A 26,043-nucleotide genomic window follows, 5' to 3' on the forward strand; every position below is an offset into this window, starting at 1 on the left:
CCTAATTGAATTTTTTTAAAAAAAAATCATCTTCCGGTACACGCAGTGCCGTACTCCGTTAAACAGCAGGCACGGTGTCTAGGGTCCGCAGTTCTTTTGGAGGCTCATGAAAATATTTTAATTTCTTCTAAAGTCAGAAGGAAAAAAATGAACATTTAAGTCGAAGAAGATGTTACATATTAATCTTCATATGACTTTAATTTTTTTTTTTTTTTTTTGAAACGGAGTCTCCCTCTGTCCCCCAGGCTGGAGTACAGTGGCGCAGTCTCGGCTCACTGCAAGCTCTGCCTCCCGGGTTCACGCCATTCTCCTGCCTCAGCTTCCCGAGTAGCTGGGACTACAGTCACCACGCCCGGCTAATTTTTTTTTTGTATTTTTTAGTAGAGACGGGGTTTCACCGTGTTAGCCAGGATGGTCTCGATCTCCTGAGCTCGTGATCCGCCCGCCTCGGCCTCCCAAAGTGCTGGGATTACAGGCGTGAGCCACAACGCCTGGCCTATGCCCACTAATTCCAATTCTTATTTGATCTAATTGTTTATAGATTCTTGTGAACTTTTACCTTGACAATTATGTTATTTTCAAAGATAATCATCTTTTCCTATTGAATCCTTGCTCTTCTGACTGCCTGTTCCTATCTCGTGGTATTGGCCAAACCCTGTGATGCCGTGTGGAATAGGAGTACTTTCTCACCACACTTGTCTTCCTTCCGCCTCTATGGGAATCCTTCCAAAACGGCACCATTAAGTGTTATACTCGCTGTAGCTCCTCCTTATGAAGTTCTCTTCTCATTATAGTCTGTTAAGTGTTTATGATTAAAGAGTGTTATATTTTGTTAAATGCTTTCTCAGTATCTTTGGAGATGATCATGTTTTTTCTTTATTAATCTCTCTTTTTTATTTTATTTTATTTATTTTATTTTAGTTTAGTTTTTATTATTTTAGTTTTTATTTTGAGATGGAATCTCACTCTGTCTCCCAGGCTGGAGTGCAGTGCCCTGATCTAAGCTCATTACAACCTCTACCTCCCAGGTTCAAGCGATTCTTCTGCCTCAGTTTCCCAAGTAACAGGGACTACAGGTGCGTGCCACCACATCTGGCTAAGTTTTGTATTATCAGAAGAAGATAGGCCGCCATTGGCCAGGCTGGCCTTGAACTCCTGACATTAAGTGATCCACCTGCCTCGGCCTCCTAAAGTGCTAGGAATACAGGCGTGAGCCACTGCTCTGGGCCTTCCTTTATTAATTTCTTAAACTGGCAGATTTAGAATACTAAACTTCCTTCTATTCTTAGAATAAACCCTATATAATCGGCTATTTATTTAAATAACATGGTCTCTGCAATTTCTCCTGGTTTCCATTTTTTCTCATAATAGGCATTTTTTTCTAAAGAACAAAAATGAATGTTCATTAGTGAGACAAAACTATAATTTTGTTTTTTTCCTCTTTCTCTCTTCCTTTTTAAAATTTGTATTCTCCTCCAGTTTTGCTAATAATGTTATACAATTTTAAAAGAAAAAAGTGAGTAGGAGAGCTATTTTTCTATAGTAACAGATTCTGTGAAATAGGTATCATGCCAAGTGAGGTGGCACGTCCCTGTAGTCCCAGCTACTAAGGAGGTGAAGCAGAAGGACCACTTGAGCCCAGGAATTGGAGACTGTAGGGTGCTGCCATCATGCCTGTGTATAGCTTCTGCGCTACAGCCTAGGCAACGTAGCGAGAACCATCTCAGAAAAAAAAAAAAGAGAGAGATAATCTATTCCTCATAAATTCACTAAAACTTGGAAAATCTGACCGGACTTGGCAGCATTTGGGTGGAAGGACATAGAAAATATTTTTTAACTGCCTACCTTATTTTCATAATCATAATTTGTTTAGTCAGCGTGTCTCTTTTCTTCTTTTTCTTGAAAATTATTTTCCACTGAGTTTAATTTTTTGTAAAAGTTACACAGCATTCTCTTGTCATTCTTTATATCTCCGTTTTTGTAGTTATGTTCCTTAATTTCTGTAACTTTCTGAAACCAGGGTTAATTTGTTTTGAAATTGTCCAACGTGTGCTTTGAAAAAAAGAAGGGATGTTTTCTGTGTGAAATGAAGGTAATCATAGATCAAATTTGCTTATTGTCTTGTTCAAATCCTAGAAAACCATTAGCATTTTTCTTTGCTTGTAATATGAGAATCTAACACTCATACAGAACATTGAAAGGTTACCCTACAATTGTAAATTTGAAATTCTCCTTCTAATTCTGTCAGTTATTTATTGACATAGTAGTGGTTCTGTAGTCAAGTGCATATAAGGTTTTGAACGTTACATCTTATTTTTGGATTTTTATTTTATCATTATGGAGTATAGCAAAGTTCTATTTTGTTCTTTTTCAAATGTACTTGGTTTTGATTATCCCTTGGTCCTTGATTGTTTTATTATTCTATTTTTTATTTCATTAAACTTTCAGTAATAGTGATTTTTATAGTCTGTATCTAATCATTTCAATATCTGAAATCCTTTGTTTGCCTAGGGATCTAGGAGGAAATAGAAGGCTCTTTGCTTATAAGCCAAACTCTCCATAGTGTCTGTTTTTCTTCGATTTTGTGACATTTGTTATAAACTTATATAACATCCTAAGTTCCTGACAGAGTGTCTGGCATATAATAGGTGTTCAGTAAATGATTGCTCCATAAATAGATAATGTGTGTAGATGTAGAGAACTTGGGTTCAAGATACTTTCTTCCTGTAGGGGTTTGTTTTGTCTTCATCAGGCACAAGGGGGCACTATAAGCCTGAGTCAGTTTAATTTCAGGACTTCTTCACTGGAACTCAAGACTTCATTTATACTTAGGGTTAAATCTTTGGGGCCAATTTTCTCCATCCACCTCCTCAGAGTCAGAGTCCTGTAGAGACAAACAAGGTTTTATCCCAGAGATGTTTACGAGTTTTTTTCTTCTTTTTTCCTTTTTTTTCTCCAGTCTACTCCTTTTTCAAACCATTCTGGCTTTATGCTATGTCTTCACTTTTGTTTAAGAGCTTAGAATTCTATTCCCCAGGGGGCAGACTTTTAATTTCCAGAGCTCATAATCCTGATTAATGGTATTTGCCCCCAGAGAACCAAAGATGTCCTATTTGTCACCCTAGTTTCAGCTTCTAAGTTTTATTGTTCTGGATGGTTTCTGGGAATTTCCCTTGTGGGTTTTTTTTTTTTTTTGCTTTTTTTTTCTTTGGGATATGTGTATGTTTGAGACAAGAGTCTTGAGCTGTCGCCCAAGCTGGACTGCAGTGGCATGATCTCGGCTCACTGCAACCTCCGCTTCCCAGGTTCAAGCGATTCTCCTGCCTCAGCCTCCTGAGTAGCTTGGATTACAGGCGCGCACCACCACGCCCAGCTAATTTTTGTATTTTTAGTAGAGATGGGGTTTCACCATGTTGGCCAAGCTGGTCTCCAACTCCTGACCTCGAGTGATTCACCCGCCTTGACTTCCCAAAGTTCTGGGATTACAGGCATGAGCCACCAAGACTGGCCCCTTGTGTTTTTTTGTTAATTGAGTAACTAAGTACTAGTTTGTTGGTTGTAGTTTCTCTAGTTCATAGGTGTATTGCTTCAATAGAGTTTTCCAGAATATCTTCTTTTCCACATTGCAGATAAGAGTCCTTACAGTGTCCCTCTCTATCTCTATGAACACCTTTGCTTTAATATTTTCTCTGATATTAATATTGCTAAACTAGCGCTGTCTTGGTAAACATTTATTTTCCAGGGATATTTGTCCCTCATCTTCTTTATTATTATTATTATTATTATTATCTTTTTAAATCCACGCATGATTTGTTTTCAGGCCCAAATAAGAGGAGTACTCTCTAAGGCACATTATTACATATATTCTTTGCTTCAATTAAAAAAAATCATAAAAAGATAAAATACTGTTCATGTTCAAAAACTGACATTTACTTTTTTTTTGAAAGGCAAAATAAAACTTATAAAAATTCCATGAAATTGCAACCATATAGCAAAATACCTTGGATATATTCCATTTAATTTAATATCTTGCATCATTTTTGAGTTTTGTTGTAGGTAAACATGAAAAAAAATCACTGTTCTTGGAGCTGGAGAGAACTTTTATGGGAAAAATTTCTATCAGAGAAATCTACTTATTTGTAAGCATACTAGCCAATTTTGTTTTTAAAGTAATGATCCTGTGGTCCAGGTAACACCCTTCAGCTCATCATCAGTGATTACTACCTCAGAAGAGTTAAGAGCAATTGGGATTCAGGAAATATGACTAGACAGGCAATTTTCATTATATCCAACATATATTGCTTTAAATAATATATGTCAGTAATTTCTGATTACATTAAAATAAAACCAAATGTATTTAATCTTTTACATTTTTATTTTTTTAAACATCGGACCCAGTGAGATTTAAATGATATGTCATTGATTGCAACTGATAATATTGATATTATTTTTCATTTTAATTTTGCCTATTTTTTAGGCAGTGTTCAATGGCCTATTGACCTTTATCTGAGCTCTGTGATTAAAAAAAACAGCAATGGTTAGCAAAATCCTCCCCACCTTCTTTTGTTCCAAAAATGGCTTATTGCAAAAACCATCCTTCATCATATGTGATTTAAATAAGACTCATGGGTCAGGCATGGTGGCTCAGGCCTGTAATCCCAGCACTTTGGGAGGCTGAGGCGGGCAGATCACAAGGTCATGAGATCCAGACCATCCTGGCCAATATGATGAAACCCCATCTCTACTAAAACGACTAAAATTAGCCAAGCTTGGTTCAAGCGATTCTCCTGCCTCAGCCTCCCAAGTAGCTGGGACTACAGGCACGCGCCACCATGCCCAGCTAATTTTTGTCTCGATCTCTTGACCTCATGATTTGCCTGCTTCAGTCTCCCAAAGTGCTGGGATTACAGGCATGAGCCACTGCACCCAGCCAGGGAGGACATCTTCTATAGGGAGGTTTTATCTCCTAGGAAGAAAAATGGGAGATCAGAGTGAAGGAAAAGAAAGACCCTCTCATATTATTTTATATTGTTTTATACTCAGTACCTGTTTTAAGAAAAAACAACAAGGAAGTAAAACCAAAGACAGGCAGCCCGGCGCCAGGCCTGAAACCAGGCCTGGGCCTGCCTGGCCTAAACCCAGTAGTTAAAAATCAACTCATAACTTAGAAACCGATGTTATTCATAGATTCCAGACATTGTATAGAAGAACATTGTGAAACTCCCTGCCCTGTTCTGTTTCTCTCTGACCACCGGTGCATGCAGCCCCTGTCACGTACTGCCTGCTTGCTCAAATCAATCATGACCCTTTCATGTATAATCTTTAGTGTTGTGAGTCCTTAAAAGGGACAGAAATTGTGCACTCGGAGAGCTCGGATTTTAAGGCAGTAGTTTGCCGATGCTCCCAGCTGAATAAAGCCCTTCTTTTTACAACTCGGTGTCTGAGAGGTTTTGTCTCCGGCTCGTCCTGCTGCAAGAGCATCCTTGTATCTGCTGTTTTTAAGTCCCTTTAGCTCAAAATAATCCTTATGCCACAATGGCATATTGTAATCTGGAATATTCTGCCACCTTTCACATGTTTATGTGAATGTACTATGTGGCAGGCACTATTCTAAGTGCTAGATACACATCAATGGACAAAACAAGCAAAAATTCCAGCCCTCTTCGATCTTAACATTTCTGTAGGGTTGTCATTCATTTTGTTTCTTTAACTTAAACAACCAAATCCTACCTGAATTAACACTGAAAATTTTCATTACTGATGCTTTATCTGTGTGTTGGTTGAATTATTTAAAAAAGAAATTCATGCAATTTATCTTATCAATGAAGGCAAATAATCTAAGAAGATTAAAATTCACTAATCCATCTCTACATAATTTCCAGGAAAAAATGAACAGATTTAATTCATAGGATTTTGTTTTTAAAGTTCTTATCATCGATAGCAATCAAAATATCTTTAAAAGATTAATCAGGCCCGACGAAGAGTGGTGGCTCACACCTGTAATCCCAGCACTTTGGGAGGCCAAGGTGGGCGGATCACCTGAGGTGAGCAATTCGAGAGCAGCCTGGCTAGCATGGTGAAACCTCATCTCTACTAAAATATAAAAATTAGCCAGGCATGGTGGCATATGCATGCAACTCCAGTTACTGAGGAGGCCGAGGCACAAGAATTGCTTGAATACAGGAGGCAGAGGTTGCAGTGAGCTGAGATCAAGCTACTGCAGGCGTGTGCCACCCACAAAGGGAAGGGAAGGGGAAGGGATGGGAGGGCAGGGCAGGGCAGGGCAGGGAAGGGAACTCGGAAGCTGAAAAAAAAATATTACCTAGTGAGAAATAGGAAATGGAAAATGGTTCTCTCCATCCAGATATTTTTATGGTCGGTATTTATGATGGTAAGGGACAATTATTCAAACCTTACAAAGACATTAAGGGTTGAGGGATGGCAGGGTGGCCTGCCATTTTTCTATGCCAGGCTTCAGCCTTGAGCTCTAGATCTGTAGATGTATCTTCACCCTGAGCAGCTCTATGTGAATGTTTCAACCAGCCTCTCACCTTGTTATATATATACTAGAGAAATGTGTGCACATCTACACCAGGAAACATGTGCAAGAAAGTTCACAGAAGTAATGACCTCGATAATCCCAGACAGACACAATATGAAGGTCTGTTATAATAAATTGAGTAAACCAGTGTTACTATATATTTAGCTATTTAAAATAATGAAATGATGGTACTGGAGTAACATATATGAACATGAATGAATCTCAAAAATATTGGTTTGGATAAAAAACATCATAAAATTATATACAGCTTGTGATTCCATTTATGTGAAGATAAAAATAGGCAAAATGAAATGACTTACAATTTATGGATCCATTCTTAGATATTTAAACTAAGAAAAACCAAAAAACAAGCAAAAACAAAAATAAGATTGATAAAGACAAAATGTAGGGCCATGCTTGGTGTCTGACACCTATAATTTCAGTGACTGGGGAGGCTAAGATGGGAGGATGCCTGGGCAATATAGTGAGATCCCCTTCTCTAAAAAAAAATGTTTTTTTTTTTTTTCTTGAGACAGTGTCTCACGCTGTCTCCCAGGCAGGAGTGCAGAAGCACACAATCTTGGCTCACTGCAACCTCCACCTCCTGGGTTCAAGCAACTCTCCTTCCTCAACCTCCGAAGTGGCTGGGATTGCAGGCATGTGTCACCACGCTGGGCTAATCTTGCTATTTTTAGTAGAGACAGGGTATCACCATATTTGCTAGGCTGTTCTCGAACTCCTGGCCTCAAGCGATCCACCCGCCTTGGCCTCCCAAAGTGCTGGGATTATAGGCGTGAGCCAACGTGTCTGGCCAAAAAAATTTTTAAATAAAAAACATATATATAGGAGAGTTATACAAGGACTGGTTAATTACTAATGACATTCTAGTTTTTTTTTTTTTTTTTTTTTTTTTTTTTGAGACATAGCCTCACTCTGTGGCCCAGGCTGGAGTCCAATGGCACAATCTCAGCTCAATGCAGCTTCCATCTCCCAGGTTCAAGCGATTCTCCCTACCTCAGCCAACCAAGTAGCTGGATTATAGATGTGTGCCACCATGCCCAGCTAATTTTTGTATTTTTAATAGGAACAGGGTTTCACCATGTTGATCAGGCTGGTCTCGAACTCCTGACCTCGATGATCCACCCGCATTGGCCTCCCAAACTGCTGGGAATTATAGGCGTGAGCCACTGCGCCCAGCCCAACATTCTAGTTCTTAAACTGCCCTTTATTTTGATGATGTATTTGTCTACTCTGTGAAAAGTGAGATATACTGTTCATAAGATTGTGTGAGTGATCGCTGTTCGCCTAGCTTGAAGTTCTTCCTGTCTCTCCCACGGAATTGGGGAGAGTTATATACAGGGCCTACTTAATTACTAATGACATTTTAGTTCTTAAACTGGGTTTTTAAGTACCAACCATTTATTTTACAATTCTTGTTTATGTTGCATATACCCTTTTGTGCAGATATAATATTTACGATAAAAATGTTTAAAACTCTCCTGAGATCTCAATCAGAGACAGGAAACCTCAATGCCACTCTACAGTTTTTGTCATTTTTTAAATTTCCCCTATCTTTTTCTTATGTGCCACATCACCATTTTTATTCATATAGATATAAAAGTGCAATAATTTTAGTCTTTAGCAGGAATTTCAAAAATCACAAATGGCAATGTTACCTGCCTCATTAAAATCATTTAAGGGTCTCAATCCAATCTTGTCAGTTGAATATCTGATATGTGTAGTTTGGATGTAGCTAAGGGCCTTCATCTGCACTTTTCTTTCTGTTTCTTCTTGCAGTTGCAGATTGTATCACTGGACTCCTCTCCCTCTGGTTTTCTTTGTGTATGTTCATTTTGTGTCTCTCCAACGTATTAGTTCATCCTCTTTAGGTGAATTTCTTTCTTTTTATCCTACTCTTCACGTCTGTCTCTCTTTCCATTGTGTCTGTTTCTTTTTTTCTCTCCCTCTGCCACTTTTCCCTTAATACGGTTTAAATTTTCTCTCATTTGTCTTTCTCCTTTTTCTCTACTGACTAGATATACCATCAGAGGTTTTTTTTTCATTTCTAACAACCTCTTATAGTCATTAAAGAAATGCTTCATTTTCCATTCTTTTAACATAAGAAGAACAAGAAGCATTTTTCTCTTTTTGCAACACAGCCCACCAAGGTAGGTGAAGGTGTTTTCTAACAGACTAGATCCAAGCCAGACTGCCTAAATCATCATTCTGGTTACACCTAGTATAAGCGATGGGGTTTGGGGCAGGATGCCGCAACTTGGGTACTCTAATTTCCCCTTCTGTTAAATGAGAACAAAAGTAATATCACATGTTTTTTTGTTTGTTTGTTTTGTTTTGTTTTTTGAGATGGAGTCTTGCTGTTGCTCTGTCACCTAGGCTGGAGTGCAATGGTGCGGTCTCGGCTCACTGCAACCTCGGCCTCCCGGGATCTCCCTCAGCCTCCCAAGTAGCTGAGACTACAGGCATGCGCCACCACGCCCGGCTAATTTTTGTATTTTTAGCAGCGACAGGGTTCCACTATACTGGCCAGGCTGGTCTCAAACTCCTGATCTCGGGATCCGCATGCCTCGGCCTCCCAAAGTGTTGGGATTACAGGAGTGAGACACCACGCCAGACCTTTTTTTTTTTTTCCTCTCTCCCTCTTTGAGACAGAGTCTCGCTCTGTTGCCCAGGCTGTAGTGCAGTGCCAATCTCGGCACACTGCAAGCTCCGCCTCCCAGGTTCACGCCATTCTCCTGCCTCAGTCTTCCGAGTAGCTGGGACTACAGGCGCTCACCACCACACCCAGCTAATTTTTTGTATTTTTAGTAGAGACAGGGTTTCACCGTGTTAGCCAGGATGGTCTCGATCTCCTGACCTTGTGATCCGCCCGCCTCAGCCTCCCAAACTGCTGGGATTACAGGCGTGAGCCACCGTGCCCAGCCCTTTTTTTTTTTTTTTTTTTTTTAAGAAGGAGTTTTGCTCTGGTTGCCCAGGCTGGAGTACAGCGGTGCAGTCTCAGCTCACTGCAACCCCCACCTCCCGTGTTCAAGCGATTCTCCTGCCTCAGGCTCCCAAGTAGTTGGGATGACAGGCGTGTGCCACCCTACTCAGCTAAGTTTTTGTATTCAGTAGAGACGGGGTTTCACCATGTTGGTCAGGCTGGTCTCGAACTCCTGCCCTCAGGTGATCCACCCGCCTCGGCCTCCCAAAGTGCTGGGATTACAGGCTTGCGCCACTGCGCCCGGCCCAAGATTTTTTGATTAAATAAATACAAATAAAGCACATTAGCTATTATTCTGAACACTGCTACATTAGCTACATTGAAAATTAAAAAAGATGTTAAACAGATTTTAAGGTTTTCTCGTCATCACTGAAGTGAGAAAAACAAATTATTTTGTGAAACAAAGATAAGACACAATAAATTCAGAGTACACTTTTGTTAGATGCTAACCCACAGAGCGGAATACTTTTTGCGCAGCACCTTCATTCCTGGAGACTTAGGGCCCGGGAAGTGGGAATGGTGGCAGGAGAGGAGAAGGGCTAGGGGGCTGGGGAGCGTGGGGTGAAGGAGTGGGGGCTTAAAAAGGACAGTCAAATTTAGGAAGAACAGTTTCTTAAACTGAAGTTAGCTAAGCAGCGGGCTTCAGCCAAAGATAATACTAACTTGAAAGTAAAGCTGTTTGTTAAATAGGCTTTCATTTTAATTTTTTAAAAAATATTTTCACTAATTAGACGGAATATTTATTTCTGATCCTCGTTGTAGGGCTAAACTAGGTGTGACTTGCTTTTCCATTAAGGACTGTAGCCATTTTGGCTAAGAAAGTCTTTCCTGTCTTAGCTCTCTTCAAGAGATGCTATTTACTTTTTTGTTGTTGTTGTTTTCTCCGGAGCTTTATTGCCTGCCCTTTATTTTCACGATGTGTTTGTGCATTCTGTAAAAAGTGGGAAACACTTTTCTCGGGATTGTGTGGGTGATCGCCGGTCGCCTAGCTTGCCGTTCTTCAGGTATCTCCTGCTGCTCCAGAATCTACATCTGAAGGTTAAGGCATAGCTTTTCCAGGAGCTTTTAAACCGACCTTTCAATTCGAAGACGTAACTGCGCCAGGAGCTTTGTCTCCCTGGCATATAAAAGCATAGAAGAGAGCAACTTCTGGTTTTTAAAATAAGTAAACTAATCTGAATTGTTTGCAATGGTAGGAACTTGTTATATAAAATGTTAATTAGGTGGCCCGCGCTCGAAAACTGCTCTCAGGATATGACCAATGGGAGAGTAGACCTAGGCTCCTTCATTTGCATGCAGAGTTCCCGACAAAATAACGAATCAGAGATGGAGAAACTAAATCTTCATTTACATAACGTTGTCTACAAATTCCGAGGATCAGGAGATGTAGATTTCATTTTCTTTCCTACCTGCAGAACAGCAGATAGCATGCCTGAGCCAGCGAAATCCGCTCCCGCCCCGAAGAAGGGTTCCAAGAAGGCCGTGACCAAGGCGCAGAAGAAGGACGGCAAGAAGCGCAAGCGCAGCCGCAAGGAGAGCTACTCCGTATACGTGTACAAGGTGCTGAAACAGGTCCACCCCGACACCGGCATCTCCTCTAAAGCCATGGGGATCATGAATTCCTTTGTCAACGACATCTTCGAGCGCATCGCCGGCGAGGCTTCCCGCCTGGCGCATTACAACAAGCGCTCGACCATCACCTCCAGGGAGATCCAGACGGCCGTGCGCCTGCTGCTTCCCGGGGAGCTGGCCAAGCACGCTGTGTCAGAGGGCACCAAGGCCGTTACCAAGTACACCAGCTCCAAGTAAACTTGTCCCTGCAACTGCCTTAGTAAACCCAAAGGCTCTTTTCAGAGCCACTCACCTTTTCACAATTGGAGCTATATACTGACATGTGAAGATACTAGAAACTCCTGCAGCTGAAATAAGCATGTTTTTAAAACTTAAAATGGCACTCACTGTCTGGGCTGGTGGCTTTATGAAACTTTGGTTTCCGTGTTTTATGAGGTATCACTCGATAGCACCTAAGAGGCAATAGTAATTTGATAGTTTTGCTCTACGAAGAGAAACTTCGTTTCTCAAGAGTCCTTAAAAATACGGGTTTTACTAAATAAGCCCATATTATGGGGGGCTGGAGCGGGGGTGGGGAAGGAGGAGAAGAGACTACTGCTTTCAAGTAGTTCTTAATGTTGAATTTGCTTTTTTCCTTTCCTCAATTACTTCAAAAAGGTCTTAATTTGGATTTTTATTTTAGGTTCTAAAGGAAAAAATAAAACCCTCTTCCCTCCACCGCCTCACCTGTCTGGTTTCACCAATTAGACTTGAACAATTCTCAGTGTGCAACCACACTCGCGCTCGCACACAAACACACATACACACATTGTTCATTGATCGACAATCCCCATCTCATCTTAATCATGTTCTTAGAGAAGTTGGGTCTCCATTGTTAAGGATTCTCCTAATCACAAAAACTGACTATATACCTATCCCCAATCCAATCATTAATAAGGGGCATGTGATCTTTAGGATAGGTGTAGTCAAATTAATCAGATCCCTGAGGCTAGAAGGAACTCTGCCTTCTCTGGAGAACAAGTCAGGGAACAAAGAAAGTTGTATTAGGAAGAAAGGAGGGGAAATGACTTTTGGGGAGGAGGCATCTGCACTGCCTGATACAAGCAGCTTCCAGGCGAAGGTGGATGGAAGGAATATCCAGTAGGTTGAAAATGGGTAGTCATTCCTTCATATTCAAGTGCCAAGCAGTGAATTTTGTACTGAGGACTTTTGCACTGAGAATAGTGGTTCTCAGACTTCAGTGTGCATCAGAATCACCTGGAGAGCTTGTTAAAGGAGATTGCTGAGATAAAGAATATGCTAACCAAGCCTCCTGCTCACGTGGAGTTTTCTTGTGATAAAGATGTGGGAGAAGATTGTGAAGAGTCTGAATGTCAAACAATGAAGTTTAGATTTATTTTGCAGACAATAAAGTTATAGAAAGCTTGTGAGCAAGGACTAACAAAATTATAACTAGTTCTAGGAATATGCTTCTGGTGGCAAGAGACTTGATGCAGTGGAGGGAAATGATGTTGAAGGAGGATAAAGTTTCAAGCCAAAGAAATGGCAGGAGTAATGGAGCAGGGGATACAATAAACAAATCAGAGAGTAGTTGAAGGGATTTCATTCAGTATTTCATCAAATATTGATTGCATTCCCTCTGTGCCAGGCATTGAAATACTTCAGTGAGCAAGACAGACAAGAGACTGCCCTTCTGAGGCTCATATCCTAGTGAAGGAAGAGAGATGATAGACTGGGCATGGTGGCTCACACCTGTAATCCCAGCACTTTCGGAGGCCAAGGAGGGCGGATCATCTGAGGTCGAGATTTCAAGACCAGGTTGTCCAACATGGCAAAACCCTGTCTCTATTAAAAATACAAAAATTAGCTGAGCATAGTAGCACAGGCCTGTAGTCCCAGCTACTTGGGAGGCTGAGGCAGAAGAATAGGAGAATTGCTTGAACCCAGGAGGCGGAGACTGCAGTGAGCCAAGATCACACCACTGCACTCCAGCGTGGGTGACAGAGGGAAATTCCATCTCAAAAAAAAAAAAAAAAAAAAGAAGAAGAAGAAGAAGAATATAGGTCTATTTCACTCAGCAAATGGTAACAAACTCACTCCTGTTCAATGTATTATTTAGTATTATGTCTGTGATTCCTCTCTATCTTTAAATTTGGGATCTCTAGATCTCAGACCCTGAAATCCTAGACTTCTGGTTGTTGACAGGAATCCATGGAGCCCTGGGAGTTCCTTGAGTTTCTGAGAATAAATGAGCCTCATAAAATATCTATGTTCATATGTCTATTTTCAACAGATTCTCAAAGGAGTTTTTGATCCATCTATTACTACGAACTACTCTTTTTTTTTTTTTTTTTTTTGATACAGGGTTTTGCTCTTGTTGCCCAGGCTGGAGTGCAATGGCACGATCTTGGCTCACCACAACCTCTGCCTCCTGGGTTCAAGCGATTTTCCTGCCTCAGCCTCCTGAGTAGCTGGGGTTACAGGGATGTGCCACCATGCCCAGCTAGTTTATTTTTAGTAGAGACAGGGTTTCTCCATGTTGGTCAGGGTGTTCTCGAACTCCCAACCTCAGGTGATCCCCCTGACTTGCCCTCCCAAAGTGCCGGGATTACAGGTGAGAGCCACCGTGCCCAGCAGAACCACTCTTTAAGGGAAGTCAGCCCATTGAAATATACAGGTTACCACTGCTGAAGACATATAGACTATCTAGTCTACCCATTGATAACTTTTTTTTTTTTTTGAGATAGAGTCTCACTCTGTGACCCCGAAGTTGCTGGGACTACAAGCATGTGCCAGCATGCCCGGCTAATTTTTGTATTTTTATTAGAGACGAGGTTTCTCCGTGTTGGCCAGGCGGGTCTCAAACTCCTGACCTCAAGTGATCCACACACCTTGGCCTCCCAAAGAGCTGGGATTACAGGCGTGAGCCACGTGCCTTGCCTGATACTTGTAATTAGCCCCACTCTGTTCTGTCTATAATGGAACCCAACAGAGGTGATACCAAGTCGACAGGCTCATTTGGCATCAGCTTTTCTGTAAAGAGCTTTCAGGTCAATGGAAGGACATTCCACAATACTAAATAAGTTTAGTAACAAAACTGAATTTTGTGTGATAAAGTTATGCTGCTTACAAAGAGACTCAACAATAAATAAGCTTAAAGACAGATATTTTTGTTTCATGGAACAAATCCATTGTGATTAGTCCAGCTTTGTGAAGCAGCTCTGCTCCTTGTGATCAATCAGGAAATTTCGTTCCTTCCAAGTCAATGTTCTGTCATCTCCTAGGGCCTGATGTTCTCTAATTGCTCAAAATGAAATCAATACCATTATACTTGGGGAAGAAGGTAACATGGAAGTTTCAAAGCCCAGACCTGGTAGTAACTTTTCTATGTGTCTCACCTGTGTTGGAAATAATGTAGCCACATGCTTACATCTGCTCCCAGAAAGACCAGGAAATGTTGTCTCTTGCTAGATAGCCACCTGTCCAGCTCTCTTTTTATTATGATAAAGTGAAAAAACTTTACTGGAAAAATAAGGGTTTACTCAATATTCTCCACAAATTAAAATCCATTTTGAGGACAGCGAATAATACAGTGGCATACTGATAGTCCTGAGATTGTAAGGACTGGAGTAACCCACCAGGGAATGGCTTACTTATTTTTGTCTCATTTCCTGAGGTGTAAAGGGAAAGAAGGTGGGAATTTAATCATGACAACCTCGGTTTTAAACGCCCATTCATGCAACCACAGTAACCTGATCTATGATTTAAGGTAAAATGACTTGTGTTAATAATAAAGTCTAAGACTATTTAAGATAAAAGGACAACAAAAAAAGAACTCGTTCAACATACCTTTAAATTGGCCACGGGTACATAAATAAAAAGTCCTTTTAAATTCAACAATAGAAAATCAGTAGATCTGGATGGAAGGCAGCTCAGAGGAACAGAACCAAACAAGTTGGCCTCTCACCATTCCACTAAAAAATGTTGAATCTTGTGTACTTTCATGGTTGTTTCTCCCACGGTAATTACTACTCTCTTCTTTAAAGAATGTATTTGCCAGTCAAGTGCCTCCAACACACCTCCCATCCCCCCACACCAATAACCATCTGAATGCCATTTTGTCTTCCTTTCATATAACAATGCCTTGGTAGGAACTAGTAACTACCTCCATTTTTTTCACTATTCTTCACGGCAGCATCAGCCTTTACCACTTGCCTTCTGAGATACAGGTTTTGCTACCTTGTTTCTCCAGCAGCTACAATCTTTGCTACCTTGTTTCTCTGATAGCCATGAAGAATGTTAGCGGCAGTTTGCCATGTTTCTTTACAGAAATACAGAAAACACAGGCCAAGCGTGGTGGCTCACGCCTGTAATCCCAGCACTTTCGGAGGCGGAGGAGGGAAATCTCTTTTGAGCTTGAGTTCAAGACCAGCCTGGGAAACATGGCGAAAACCCATCGCTGCAAAAAATACAAAGATTAGCCGGGTGTTGGTGGCGCAAGCCGGTTGCCCCAGCTACGCAAGAGGCTGAGGCACAAGAATCGTTTGAACCCGGGAGGCGGAGACTGCAGATTGCCGAGATCGCGCCATTGATTACTCCAGCATGGGCGACACAGCAAGAGTGAAAATAAACTTTAATACACTATCCTCACTGGCCAGTAAGATATGAAGCCAAGGCGAAATAAGACCATTTAACTTGAAAACCGAAGCTACTAAACACGTGAAACTACATTTTTAGCAGTGACTACTACTCTTTCTGCTGAGTGGATAGGTGGCCCTGAAAAGGGCCGTTGGTTTTGCGGTAGTGTACTGTAGAGGTAAGTTCAGCCGCCGAAGCCATAAAGAGTGCGTCCCTGGCGCTTGAGCGCGTACACCACGTCCATGGCTGTGACTGTCTTGCGTTTGGCGTGTTCCGTGTAGGTGACAGCATCGCGGATTACATTTTCCAGGAAAACTTTCAGCACTCCGCGAGTTTCCTCATAAATGAGGCCAGAAATACGCTTGACGCCGCCGCGGCGAGCCAGGCGGCGGATAGCGGGTTTGGTGATTCCTTGAATATTGTCACGCAATACCTTACGGTGACGCTTGGCGCCACCCTTACCTAGACCCTTTCCGCCCTTCCCGCGGCCAGACATCTTGAAAGTACAGCTGTTAAATCTGTAACGCAATACGTCTGGCACAGCCACGCAGCACTTTTATAATAACATGACGGACCTGTTTGAAAACCTCATGAGAAGGGGCGGGAACCACAGTCAGTTCCCGCCCTTCTGTGCAATTCTCCCTTGCTCAGACTGGAGGAGACCAGGAGGGGCCTGAGGCAACAAAAGAGCCTCAGCTGGGATTTAATAAATACTCCTAGGTATACACGTGTATATATATACATATATATATATATATACACTATACTTGCAGCCATTAACTGAGCCATCAGTTCATAAACTTTCGACAAAGAAGCCTGACAGTTGTCCCCCACTTTTCCCAGAATATCAAATAATTAGTACTGTTTCCCTCACAGGGTGCTTTTTTTTTTTTTTTTTTTGAGACGGGTTCTTGCTCTGTTGCCCAGGCTGGAATGCAGTGGCACAATCTAGGCTCACTGCATCCTCTGCCTCCCGGATTCAAGCAATTCTCCTGCCTCAGCCTCCCAAGTAGCTGGGGTTACAGGCGCCCGCCACCATGCCCAGCTAATTTTGGTATTTTTTTAGTAGAGACGGGGTTTCACCATAGGCCAGGATGGTCTCGAACTCCTGACATTGTGATCCACCTGCCTCGGCCTCCCAAAGTGCTAGGATTACAGGCGTGAGCCACCGCGCCGGGCCATAAGGTGCTTTCAAAGTATTTTAAGTAACTCATATCTTTATTGTCTCTGAGATTATTTTTATTGATTTACGCATTCCTAGTTAACCAAGCAGGGCTCTTTGGCATGCAGGCTAGATAGTGCTACTGAGGGAACTAAAAGTATATGAAAGTTACACATTTAGAGGTCAAATTAGGATAAGATCACTGAGGGCCGATTGAAAACATGACTATGTACATCTGTAAAAGAAAACCTTGTTGGGCTGAAATTTATGAAAATTTATGCTTTGATTGTGCCTTTAATCATGGACAGATTGTAGCTAGCACTGCATCATTCACCATATTCTATTACTCTAGCAAATTGGCATCATAGTATCCCTCCAAACTATCATAGAGACAGCCTGCTCGACATACATGCTGTGGGGGTGACCCTGGGCAAGCTACACTAAGTTTCCTTGTTGTAAATGTATTTTTAAAAATCTAACTTGTAAGTATTTGTTAAGTTGAAACAGATAATCCTATCAAAATGCTTAGAATAGTGTCTAGATTCCAAATAAGCAATGACTAAACATTAATTATGGTATAGTACAATATTGTGGGTGTTTTCAATTCCTATCCTTAAGGTTCACCCTTCTAAAGGGATGAGAGAGAGTATTCTAATTTGCTAAAATCTGATTTCGAGAACTCCTCAAAATAATAAATAATTAAAAACTTAACTCATCATTAATCCCCATAAAAAGTTCCAGGTCGTTTGGGTGGAATATTTGGCTTTTCCTTCATGACTTGTGAGGAGAACCAAGTTTATCACAGCTGTTTGCTGTTTGTTGAGTTTATGGTACATGGAAAAGATTGCAGAGTAAGGTTCTTAGCCTGGGATACATAGAAAGTCTTCAGGGGATCTGGGAATGAGTATAGAAAAAAAAAAAAAAACGTCAAATCTTTGTTTTTTCTTTTTACTATTCTCCAACAGAAACAGCATTTTTTCTGTGTATGAACTCAGGCAACAAACAGTGTAATTGGCAGGACAAGTGCTTTTATTTATATCACATTCTCATTGCCAATATCTCGAAATTTCATTTAAAAATCTCAATCCTAAAGCCCGGTGCAGTGGCTCACGCCTGTAATCCCAGCACTTTGGGAGGCAAAGGCGGGAGGATCACAAGGTCAGGAGATGGAGACAATCCTGGCTAACACAGTGAAACCCCATCTCTACTAAAAATACAAAAAAATTAGCCGGACATGGTGGCGGGCACCTGTAGTCCCAGCTACTCAGGAGGTTGAGACAGGAGAATGGCGTGAACCTGGGAGGTGGAACTTGCAGTGAACAGAGATCGCGCCACTGCACTCCAGCCTGGGCAAAACAGCAAGACTGCATCTCAAAAAAAAAACAAAAAAACAAAAAAAAACCTCAATCCTTCAAAACTATAATAAGTCTTAGTCATATGGGTAGATTATTATTTAATGTATTAATTTAAAAAGGACATATGCCAGGCCATGGCTTATGCCTGTAACTCCCAGCTCTTTGAAAGGCCCAGATGGGAGGATCACTTGAGGCCAGGAGTTCCAGACCAGTCTAGCCAACATGGCAAAACCATGTCTCTACTAAAAATGCAAAAATTTATCAGGCATGGTGGCGCACAGCTACTTGGGTAGCTAATCGCTTGAACCTGAGAAGCAGAGGATGCACTGAGCCAAGATCGTACCATTGCACTCCAGCCTGGGCAACAGTGAGACTCTGTCTCAAAATCAGTAAGTAAATAAAATAAAAAATTTAAAAGCACATATGTTAATATTTCACCAATTTAGATTTTTTATAATTTGATAATGGCATACTAATATAATTGTTTCACTTTGCATTCCTATATATTATCTAATGCATTTAAAACCATTATTCTGCGCAGGGCATGGTGGCTCATGCCTGTCATCCCAGCACTTTGGGAGGCCGAGGTGGGTGGATCACCTGAGGTCAAGAGGTCGAGACCAGCCTGGCCAACGTGGTGAAACCGCGTCTCTACTAAAAATACAAAAATTAGCTGGGCATGGTGGTGCATACCTGTAATCCCAGCTACTTGGGAGACTGAGGCAAGAGAATTGCTTGAACCTGGGAGGCAGAAGTTATAGTGAGACAAGATTAAGTCACTGTAATCCAGCCTGGGTGACGAGTGAAACTCCATCTCAAAAATAAATACATAAATAAATATTATTCTGGCCGGGTGCGGTGGCTCACGCCTATAATCCTAGCACTTTGGAAAGCCAAGGCTGGTGGATCACTTGAGCCCAGTTCAAGAGCAGCCTGGGTAACATGGAGAAACCCTGACACTACTAAAAATACAAACATTAGCTGGGCATGGTGGCATGCTCTTGTAATCCCAGCTACATGGGAGGCTGAGGCACAAGAATCACTTGAACCCGGAAGGCAGAGGTTGCAGTGAGCCAAGATTGCACCACTGCACTCCAGTCTGGGCGACAGAGTGAGACTCCATCTCAATAAATAAATAAGTAAATAAATAAAATAAAATCCTTCTTAGAAGGAGAGGCATAGTATGGGCCACTCAGAGCTAAATGGTGAAAACTTGAGCAAGTTACCTATTTTATAATTGATCTGCATCCTCAGTGGTGTATAATGTCTCACCTAGTTATTCAGTTTAAAATGAAAAACAAGAGTCAAGCACTACTATGTCAACAATACTGCACAGGGCATACTGCTGCAGAAAACAATCATTTGGGGAGTAGCCATAAAGGCAAAATAAAGAAATGGAAAGTTAAGGACACTTGAGTTATGTTCTGGTTCCACACAATTCCCTATATGCATTTCTGCAAGTTTTTTTACATAAATATTTGTATGCCGTACTATAATACTAATCTGTACTTTTAGATGTTTGTAAACTACTAGGAAGATTTAAAAGTGGACAAGTATGCAGATAATACGAGACAGATTATAATGGCCTTTTACGAAATCGATGTAGGGGGCCTGGTGCCGTGGCTCATGCCTGTAGTTGCAGCACTGTGGGAGGCGGAGGCGGGCAGATCACAGGGTCAGGAGTTAGAGATCAGCCTGGCCAATACAGTGAAACCCTGTCTCTAGTGTCTACTAAAAATACAAAAATTAGCTGGGCGTGGTGGCGCGCGCCTGTAGTCCTAGCTACTCAGGAGGCTGAGGCAGAAGAATCGCTTGAACCTGGGAGACGGAGGTTGCAGTGAGCCAAGATCACGCCACTGCACTCCAGGCTGGGCAACGGAGTGAGAGTCCATCTCAAAAAAAGAAAAAAAAAGAAAGACATCAATGTAAGAATTCAAAACAGAGAGAGATCTCATCTATTTTGAGAGATGGGGAATGAAAAATATAAAAATTTCAAAGTATGTCATTAGATTAGTTTGAAGTTTAAAACAGGGTGGGGGAGAGAGAAAAAAAGAAGAAAAAAACTGAAAAAAGATACTCTGCAAGGTAATATAATTAGACCAAGATCACATAGCTCCTAAGGGGCAAAACAAGACTGAAATACATGTCATCATGTTTGCAAATTCCATGCTTCTACTAAACCACACTGCCAGATTGTTGATTTAAGGCCATATAAAAGAGTTTGATTGCCATACTAAGATTATTCTTAAATCTAAAGCTATATGAATCCAGCTTTTTCTTCACGGCTTATAAGAATAGAGAAAACCAGTTAAGTGAAGAAAACATAAAGCTACAAGGAGATGGGGCATATAAATTTGAAGCTCATATGAAGAATATTTCACCCAGAGCAATGAAGAGAATGAATGACAGCACAAAGGGATGAGAGAAAGGAGCCACCCATAAGAAGGCTATAAAAATAGCCAGTCCAAAGAAGAGATAGAAGAGCAAGAATTACAACCATGAAAAGGCAAATAAACAAGGAAAGATGAATTTAGGAAGAATTCACCAAACTTAGTAACAGATTGGATTTGGCAACAAAGGAAAGGGAATAATTGAAGTGTCAGTTAACAAAGCAATAGTGTTGTTGTGAACAGAATATATAGGAATGTCACTTGAAAGGTTGCTTCCTAGATGTGGTTGGATATGTTGAGGGTGTGATATACGTAAACAATGAAGCCAATATCCAGCAATCTTAGACAGAAGCTACTTAGATGAGGATGGTCATACTGAGAGTCTGGTATAGAAGATGAACAAGCAGATATCCAGCAATCATCCAGAAATCCAAGTTTGATACTTAGGCAAGAGGACAGGCCTGAAGGGAGAGACTTTAGTTACCTGTAAGAAACTAACTCACAAACTCATGAAGGCAAATAGGACAGTACCTTAGAGAATTCCTGCAGTTGGAAGGCTACAAGTCAGTTCTTCCTTTGTTGGTGCTCCAGGAAATCAAATATAAGTATAAAATATAAATATAAAATGGGTCAAAGCCATTTTAAGATCAGAAATACATGGGCTCCATAAAAAGTGAATACACACTCAAAGTAAATGTGATTCATATTTAGCTCATGTCTCATCTCAAACATTTGATTTTAATTTTTATTAACATTTATTAATTTGTTCATGTCCTAGTTTAATTTGCTACATGAAGTCATTTGTATTTTGATGAGATCAAAAAGTGTGAAACCCTCACCTTTTGGGCTTTACTCTGTCTGTTCCCAGCATTTATCTCCTTCATAGTCTTAGTAAAACATAGAAATGTATATGCTCCCCAGATCAGCATACGTTCAAGACATTGAGGAGTGAAGAAAATCAGTTAATTCACTTTCTGCCATCACTCCATTTTCTTCTCATATCGAACATAGGCTGTACTTCATCACTATAAGCCTATATCCTTGTTTAAACAGGAAATGTAGTACTGAATATGAAACATGGCTGTTTTTTAAATTTCTCTCTCTAGGGAATTTTGTGTGTGTGTGGTGCTTGTGTGTATATTCTTTGATCCTGGTACTTTGTTTGCCAAAGTCTATCTTCCCCGTGTCACCAAGCATGACAGACCCCTGAACCCAAAGACTCATGAATATTTTAATAACAAATTTCCCCCAGTAAAAATTTAAAAAAAAAATTTTTTTTTGACCCTTAAAGGAGTCAAACTCTCTTTTATGTCCTTTCGTGGATCTCTCCTGAGTTCAGCTATGCAAACAGTCCCAATATCAGGAGAATCACTGATCATTGTATTTCCCATTTTCCCAAGGAAACGTTGAACATTTACTGGAACCCTCCCAAAGTAACTAAACGTCCAAATAGTTACAAGAAGCTATCATGAAATATTTTCAGCCCCAGCTAATTTTATCAGAAAGGGCTGTTGTTCTAAGTATCCGTACTGCTGTTCTTGTGGAGAAATTCAAAAAGAACCTGTTGTTTCTCTTCTCATATAAAACAGATTTCCTCGTTAAATCTCAATAAAAATCAAGTAGTTGTTCAATGTATGAGAAGTCAAAAATGTGTAGCCTATTATTAGAAGACAGCAAGCAATTGAAGACACGAATGGAAGAATTTATATTTTAAATGAAAATCAAGAAGTTGTCCCTCTGAACTGTGAATCTCTGAAAGTTGGAGCTTTTGATAAAGGCCGAGGCTGCCTTAAATAAAAACTAGAGAAAGAAAATGTAAAGATCATAACACCGTAGCCGTTCCAGTTCATTGTAGAATAGAATTGGTGTGATTCCTCCTCAGGAAATTTAAACTATTTTGATTTTCTGAATTTCCGCAAACACAACTCAGAAACAGGGTTGAGACTAGGTTGCTGCCAAGCTGAAAGACTGAGCTGGGAACCAATCAGCGCGCAGCGTGTCTGTGTGTGACACACACGTAATCACAGACATACTCGCAGCCTCACTTTTTTTTTTTTTTAACTGTTAGATATCCAAACCTACAATCACGTCCGAGACTCCTGGTCTATCTCCCAAGTCAAAGACTGAGGTAAAGAAAAAGGTTTGCAAGTCCGAAGTTGCAGTGAAGTGCAAGATGTCCAGGCCCCTCCGGTATGTGAGTTCATCACTAATGACTTAGCTGTCTCCAAGAAGCGCAGCGGCCTTCTCTGTGGCCGCGCTCAAGTAGGTGTTGGCGGCTACGATATGAAGAGCGGCCCTTGCCGGTCGCGGTGGCCTACGCTTGTAATATCAGCATTTTGTGAGGCCAAGGCGGGAGAATCTCTTAAGCTAAGGAGTTGTTTTTGGTGGTTTTGTTTGTGCTTGGGGATTTTTTTTTTTTTTTTTTTTTTTTTGTTGACGGCGTCTAGCTCTGCTGCCCGGGCTGGAGTGCAGTGGTGTGATCTCGGTTCACTGCAACTTCCGCCTCCCGGGTTCAAGCCCTTCTCCTGCCTCAGCTTTCCATGTAGCTGGGACTGCAGGCGTGTGCCACCACACCCGGCTAATTTTTGTATTCTCAGTAGAGACGAAGTTTCAATGTGTTGGGCAGGCTGGTCTCGAACTCTTGGCATCACGTGATCCGCCCGCCTTGGCATCCTAAAGTGCTGTGATTACAGGCCTGAGCCACCTCGCCTGGCCAAGCTGAGGAGTTTTGAGGCCAGCCTGGGTAACACAGTGAGACCTCGTCCCTAAAAATAAATACAAATTTTTAAAAATTATTTGAATAAAGTTGGGCCTTGAAAACAAACGAGGGCATCTTCGTGCTAAGGAGTGCAGCGCCTCGGGTTCGTTCCCGCCAAACCAGGCGGTGTTAGGAAAATCAAGACCGAGGCCAGAAAAGCCGCTGCAGTCATGCCCAAGACAGCTGTCCTGGCAGCCGAGAGGCCCAAGAAAGCTTGGGGCGTCCTTATTCCGAAGAAGAGTACTAAGCAGACCCCAAAAGCTTTTCCTGGTGGAGGCTTCTGGAGAAGGTTGGTTGGTCAAAGGTGGCCAAGAAAGTTCCCAAGCCGGAGGCATCCAAGCCTAAGAAAGCGGCCCCCAAAACAAGGAGATATAAGAGTACCTTAAAGGCTGTTTTAAGAACTCCCCAATTATAATAAAGCTTTTTGCACCAATTCCGTGAGGGGAGGGGGAACGGATAGAGGCAAGAATGCTTACTTACCTTGAGTGAACAGAGGTTCCAGTTTACGGACAGCAACAGTAAACAGCAACTTTTATAGAAAAGGTGGTTGGCTCTGAAAAGAGCCTTTGGGTTTTGGTTAGCACACATTCACAAGACAATTTACGCCCTCTCCCCACGAATGCGACGAGCCAGCTGGATGTCCTTGGGCATAATAGTCACTCGCTTGGCGTGAATGGCGCATAGGTTGGTGTCCTCAAACAGCCCCACCAGGTAGGCCTCGCAGGCCTCCTGCAGCGCCATTACCGCCGAGCTCTGAAAGCGCAGATCAGTCTTGAAGTCCTGCGCGATCTCACGGACCAGACGCTGGAATGGCAGTTTGCGAATCAGCAGCTCGGTCGACTTCTGGTAGCGGCGGATCTCGCGCAGAGCCACGGTGCCGGGCCGGTAACGGTGGGGCTTCTTCACGCCGCCGGTGGCTGGAGCGCTCTTTCGAGCAGCCTTGGTGGCCAGCTGCTTGCGTGGCGCTTTCCCACCCGTGGACTTGCGAGCAGTCTGCTTGGTACGAGCCATTGCGAACTTCTAAACCCTGCTAAATGACGAAAAAACGAAAGTCTAGCCTTTCGTACCCGTATATATAAAGACAGCCCTGTTCTGATTGGACAAGGCAGCCTTTCCCCTGCAGCTCGATTGGTGGAGACGCCCACTCCCTGACAGAACATCTCCTGCATGTAGACCAAATATTAAAACTTTCCTCCGTCCATCTCCTTTAACTGCTGGTGTTTTCAACCCTTTCACCTCTGTGCCATGTTTCTAGCTTTTATTTAAAACGTACTTTGGTTTTCCTTGGCAAAACTGTGTCTAGCTACTAGGATGACGTGTCTTAATTTTTTTTTTAATGTTGGCGCTGAAACTGGCTTTGATCAACGTTTTAAAAAGACGCGCGCTAGTTGTGATTGGCCAAGTGATTTCTTTTTACCCTCTTAGGTTTAGAAAGGTTAATTTCATATCTTGATTTGTCTATTTAAACTTGGAGATATTTTCAATAATTTGTTCCAAATGCACCATGACTATTAACTCATAAGTAACAATATGAAACCTGATGTTAAGCTACATGAACACATTTAATTTCACCACAATATGACATCCTCATATGAAAGCACTCTCTTATCTTTTACAAGTTCAACTGGAATTTGTGTAATCTGCTGTAAAAAAATAAAATAAAATAAAAATAAAAAGCCAAATTTATAAATGGCACAAAAAGACCAGTGTGCCCTTTTAGTCATGCTGGACACTGTGCTAAGAAGCTCCACCTAAGGGCCGTCTGGCTCCAGGGGATGTAGGTTTGTATTCCTATTGATAATTAATTAGGGTTAGCTCAGTAGAGTTGAAAGTGGCTTGCAAAAACAAACCCAAAAAATACTTACAAATTACAGGTTATTTCGTATCATTAACATGCATACAAAAAACAATAAAAGATTTGTTCTGATTGTGTTGCTTTAAGTCACTAACTATATTTTTATGTAAATGTAAACACTGACAAACATTAACTTCTCTCCTGTATGTCTCAGGCCTTTTAACAGCTTTGCAATCCTAACGAGCTGCTGCATTGATCGACTTAAATTACATGTGACATAAAGTCTCTTTGCATTTTAATTAGTTTGCTTTTTTGGGTTTTTGTTTGTTTTGAGACAGTCTCGCTCTGTCGCCGAAACTGGAGTGCAGTGGCGCGATCTCGACTCACCGCAATCTCCGCCTCCGGGGTTCAACCTTCTCTCCTGCCTCAACCTCAAGTAGCAGAAATTAGAGGCGCGCGCCACCACGCCCGGCAAATTTTTTTATTTTTAGTAAAGACGGGGCTTCACACCATGTTGGTCAGGCTGTCCTGGAACTCCTGACCCTGTGATCCGCCCACCTTGGCCTTCCAAAGTCCTGGGATTACAGGCGTTAAGCAACCGCGCCCCGCCAATTTGCTTATGTATTTTTATGGCATCTTTAAAATGGACGGTTAGCTTGACGATTCAGTGTTAAGAACACCCACTTATAAGTGGAAAAGTTATTAAAGAAAACTGCAAAATAGCTACTTACACAGAGAAAATGTGAGCCCTTTTAATGAATACATGGGTGGCTCTGAAAAGAGCCTTTGTTAAGATTGCTTCCGTAAAAAGCCAATGTAAGAGTTCTCGTT

At 41.5% G+C, this 26,043-nt stretch overlaps 3 protein-coding genes across 5 annotated transcripts; 1 reads left to right on the forward strand and 2 right to left on the reverse strand.

Annotated features, from left to right (window-relative positions):
* Nucleotides 1-10,927: 10,927 nt before the first annotated feature.
* Nucleotides 10,928-11,836, forward strand: H2BC6 (H2B clustered histone 6). Its single transcript, XM_016955024.3, has one exon. It carries the CDS (start codon nucleotides 10,971-10,973, stop codon nucleotides 11,349-11,351), a length of 381 nt encoding a protein of 126 aa, XP_016810513.2. The 5' UTR covers nucleotides 10,928-10,970; the 3' UTR covers nucleotides 11,352-11,836.
* A 3,894-nt stretch (nucleotides 11,837-15,730) lies between these two features.
* Nucleotides 15,731-16,347, reverse strand: H4C4 (H4 clustered histone 4). The gene has a single exon (XM_009450636.5). It carries the CDS (start codon nucleotides 16,246-16,248, stop codon nucleotides 15,937-15,939), a length of 312 nt encoding a protein of 103 aa, XP_009448911.1. The 5' UTR covers nucleotides 16,249-16,347; the 3' UTR covers nucleotides 15,731-15,936.
* A 305-nt stretch (nucleotides 16,348-16,652) lies between these two features.
* H3C4 (H3 clustered histone 4) lies at nucleotides 16,653-26,041 on the reverse strand. 3 transcript variants are annotated; one of them, XR_010157591.1, is made up of 3 exons: nucleotides 25,944-26,041; nucleotides 23,898-24,447; nucleotides 16,653-20,161 (listed from the first exon to the last, which is right to left on the reverse strand). XR_010157591.1 is itself a non-coding variant. In XM_054685642.2 (2 exons), the coding sequence occupies exon 2, from the start codon at nucleotides 24,426-24,428 to the stop codon at nucleotides 24,018-24,020; it is 411 nt and encodes a 136-aa protein (XP_054541617.1). In that variant the 5' UTR covers nucleotides 24,429-24,447; nucleotides 25,944-26,041; the 3' UTR covers nucleotides 23,064-24,017. The 3 variants fall into 3 exon arrangements, 1 of the variants encoding a protein (XP_054541617.1); XR_010157590.1 differs by lacking the exon at nucleotides 16,653-20,161 and adding an exon at nucleotides 23,064-23,424; XM_054685642.2 differs by lacking the exon at nucleotides 16,653-20,161 and having other exon boundaries at nucleotides 23,064-24,447.
* Between the last annotated feature and the right edge of the window lie 2 nt (nucleotides 26,042-26,043).

This window comes from Pan troglodytes, chromosome 5, assembly GCF_028858775.2.
Source record: "Pan troglodytes isolate AG18354 chromosome 5, NHGRI_mPanTro3-v2.0_pri, whole genome shotgun sequence".
In the NCBI taxonomy this organism is placed as follows: domain Eukaryota; kingdom Metazoa; phylum Chordata; class Mammalia; order Primates; family Hominidae; genus Pan; species Pan troglodytes.

Bases quoted from the DNA above. Each gene is read 5' to 3' on its own strand.
- H2BC6 (XM_016955024.3), top strand. From the start codon at position 10,971: ATGCCTGAGCCAGCGAAATCCGCTCCCGCCCCGAAGAAGGGTTCCAAG.
- H4C4 (XM_009450636.5), bottom strand. From the start codon at position 16,248: ATGTCTGGCCGCGGGAAGGGCGGAAAGGGTCTAGGTAAGGGTGGCGCC.
- H3C4 (XM_054685642.2), bottom strand. From the start codon at position 24,428: ATGGCTCGTACCAAGCAGACTGCTCGCAAGTCCACGGGTGGGAAAGCG.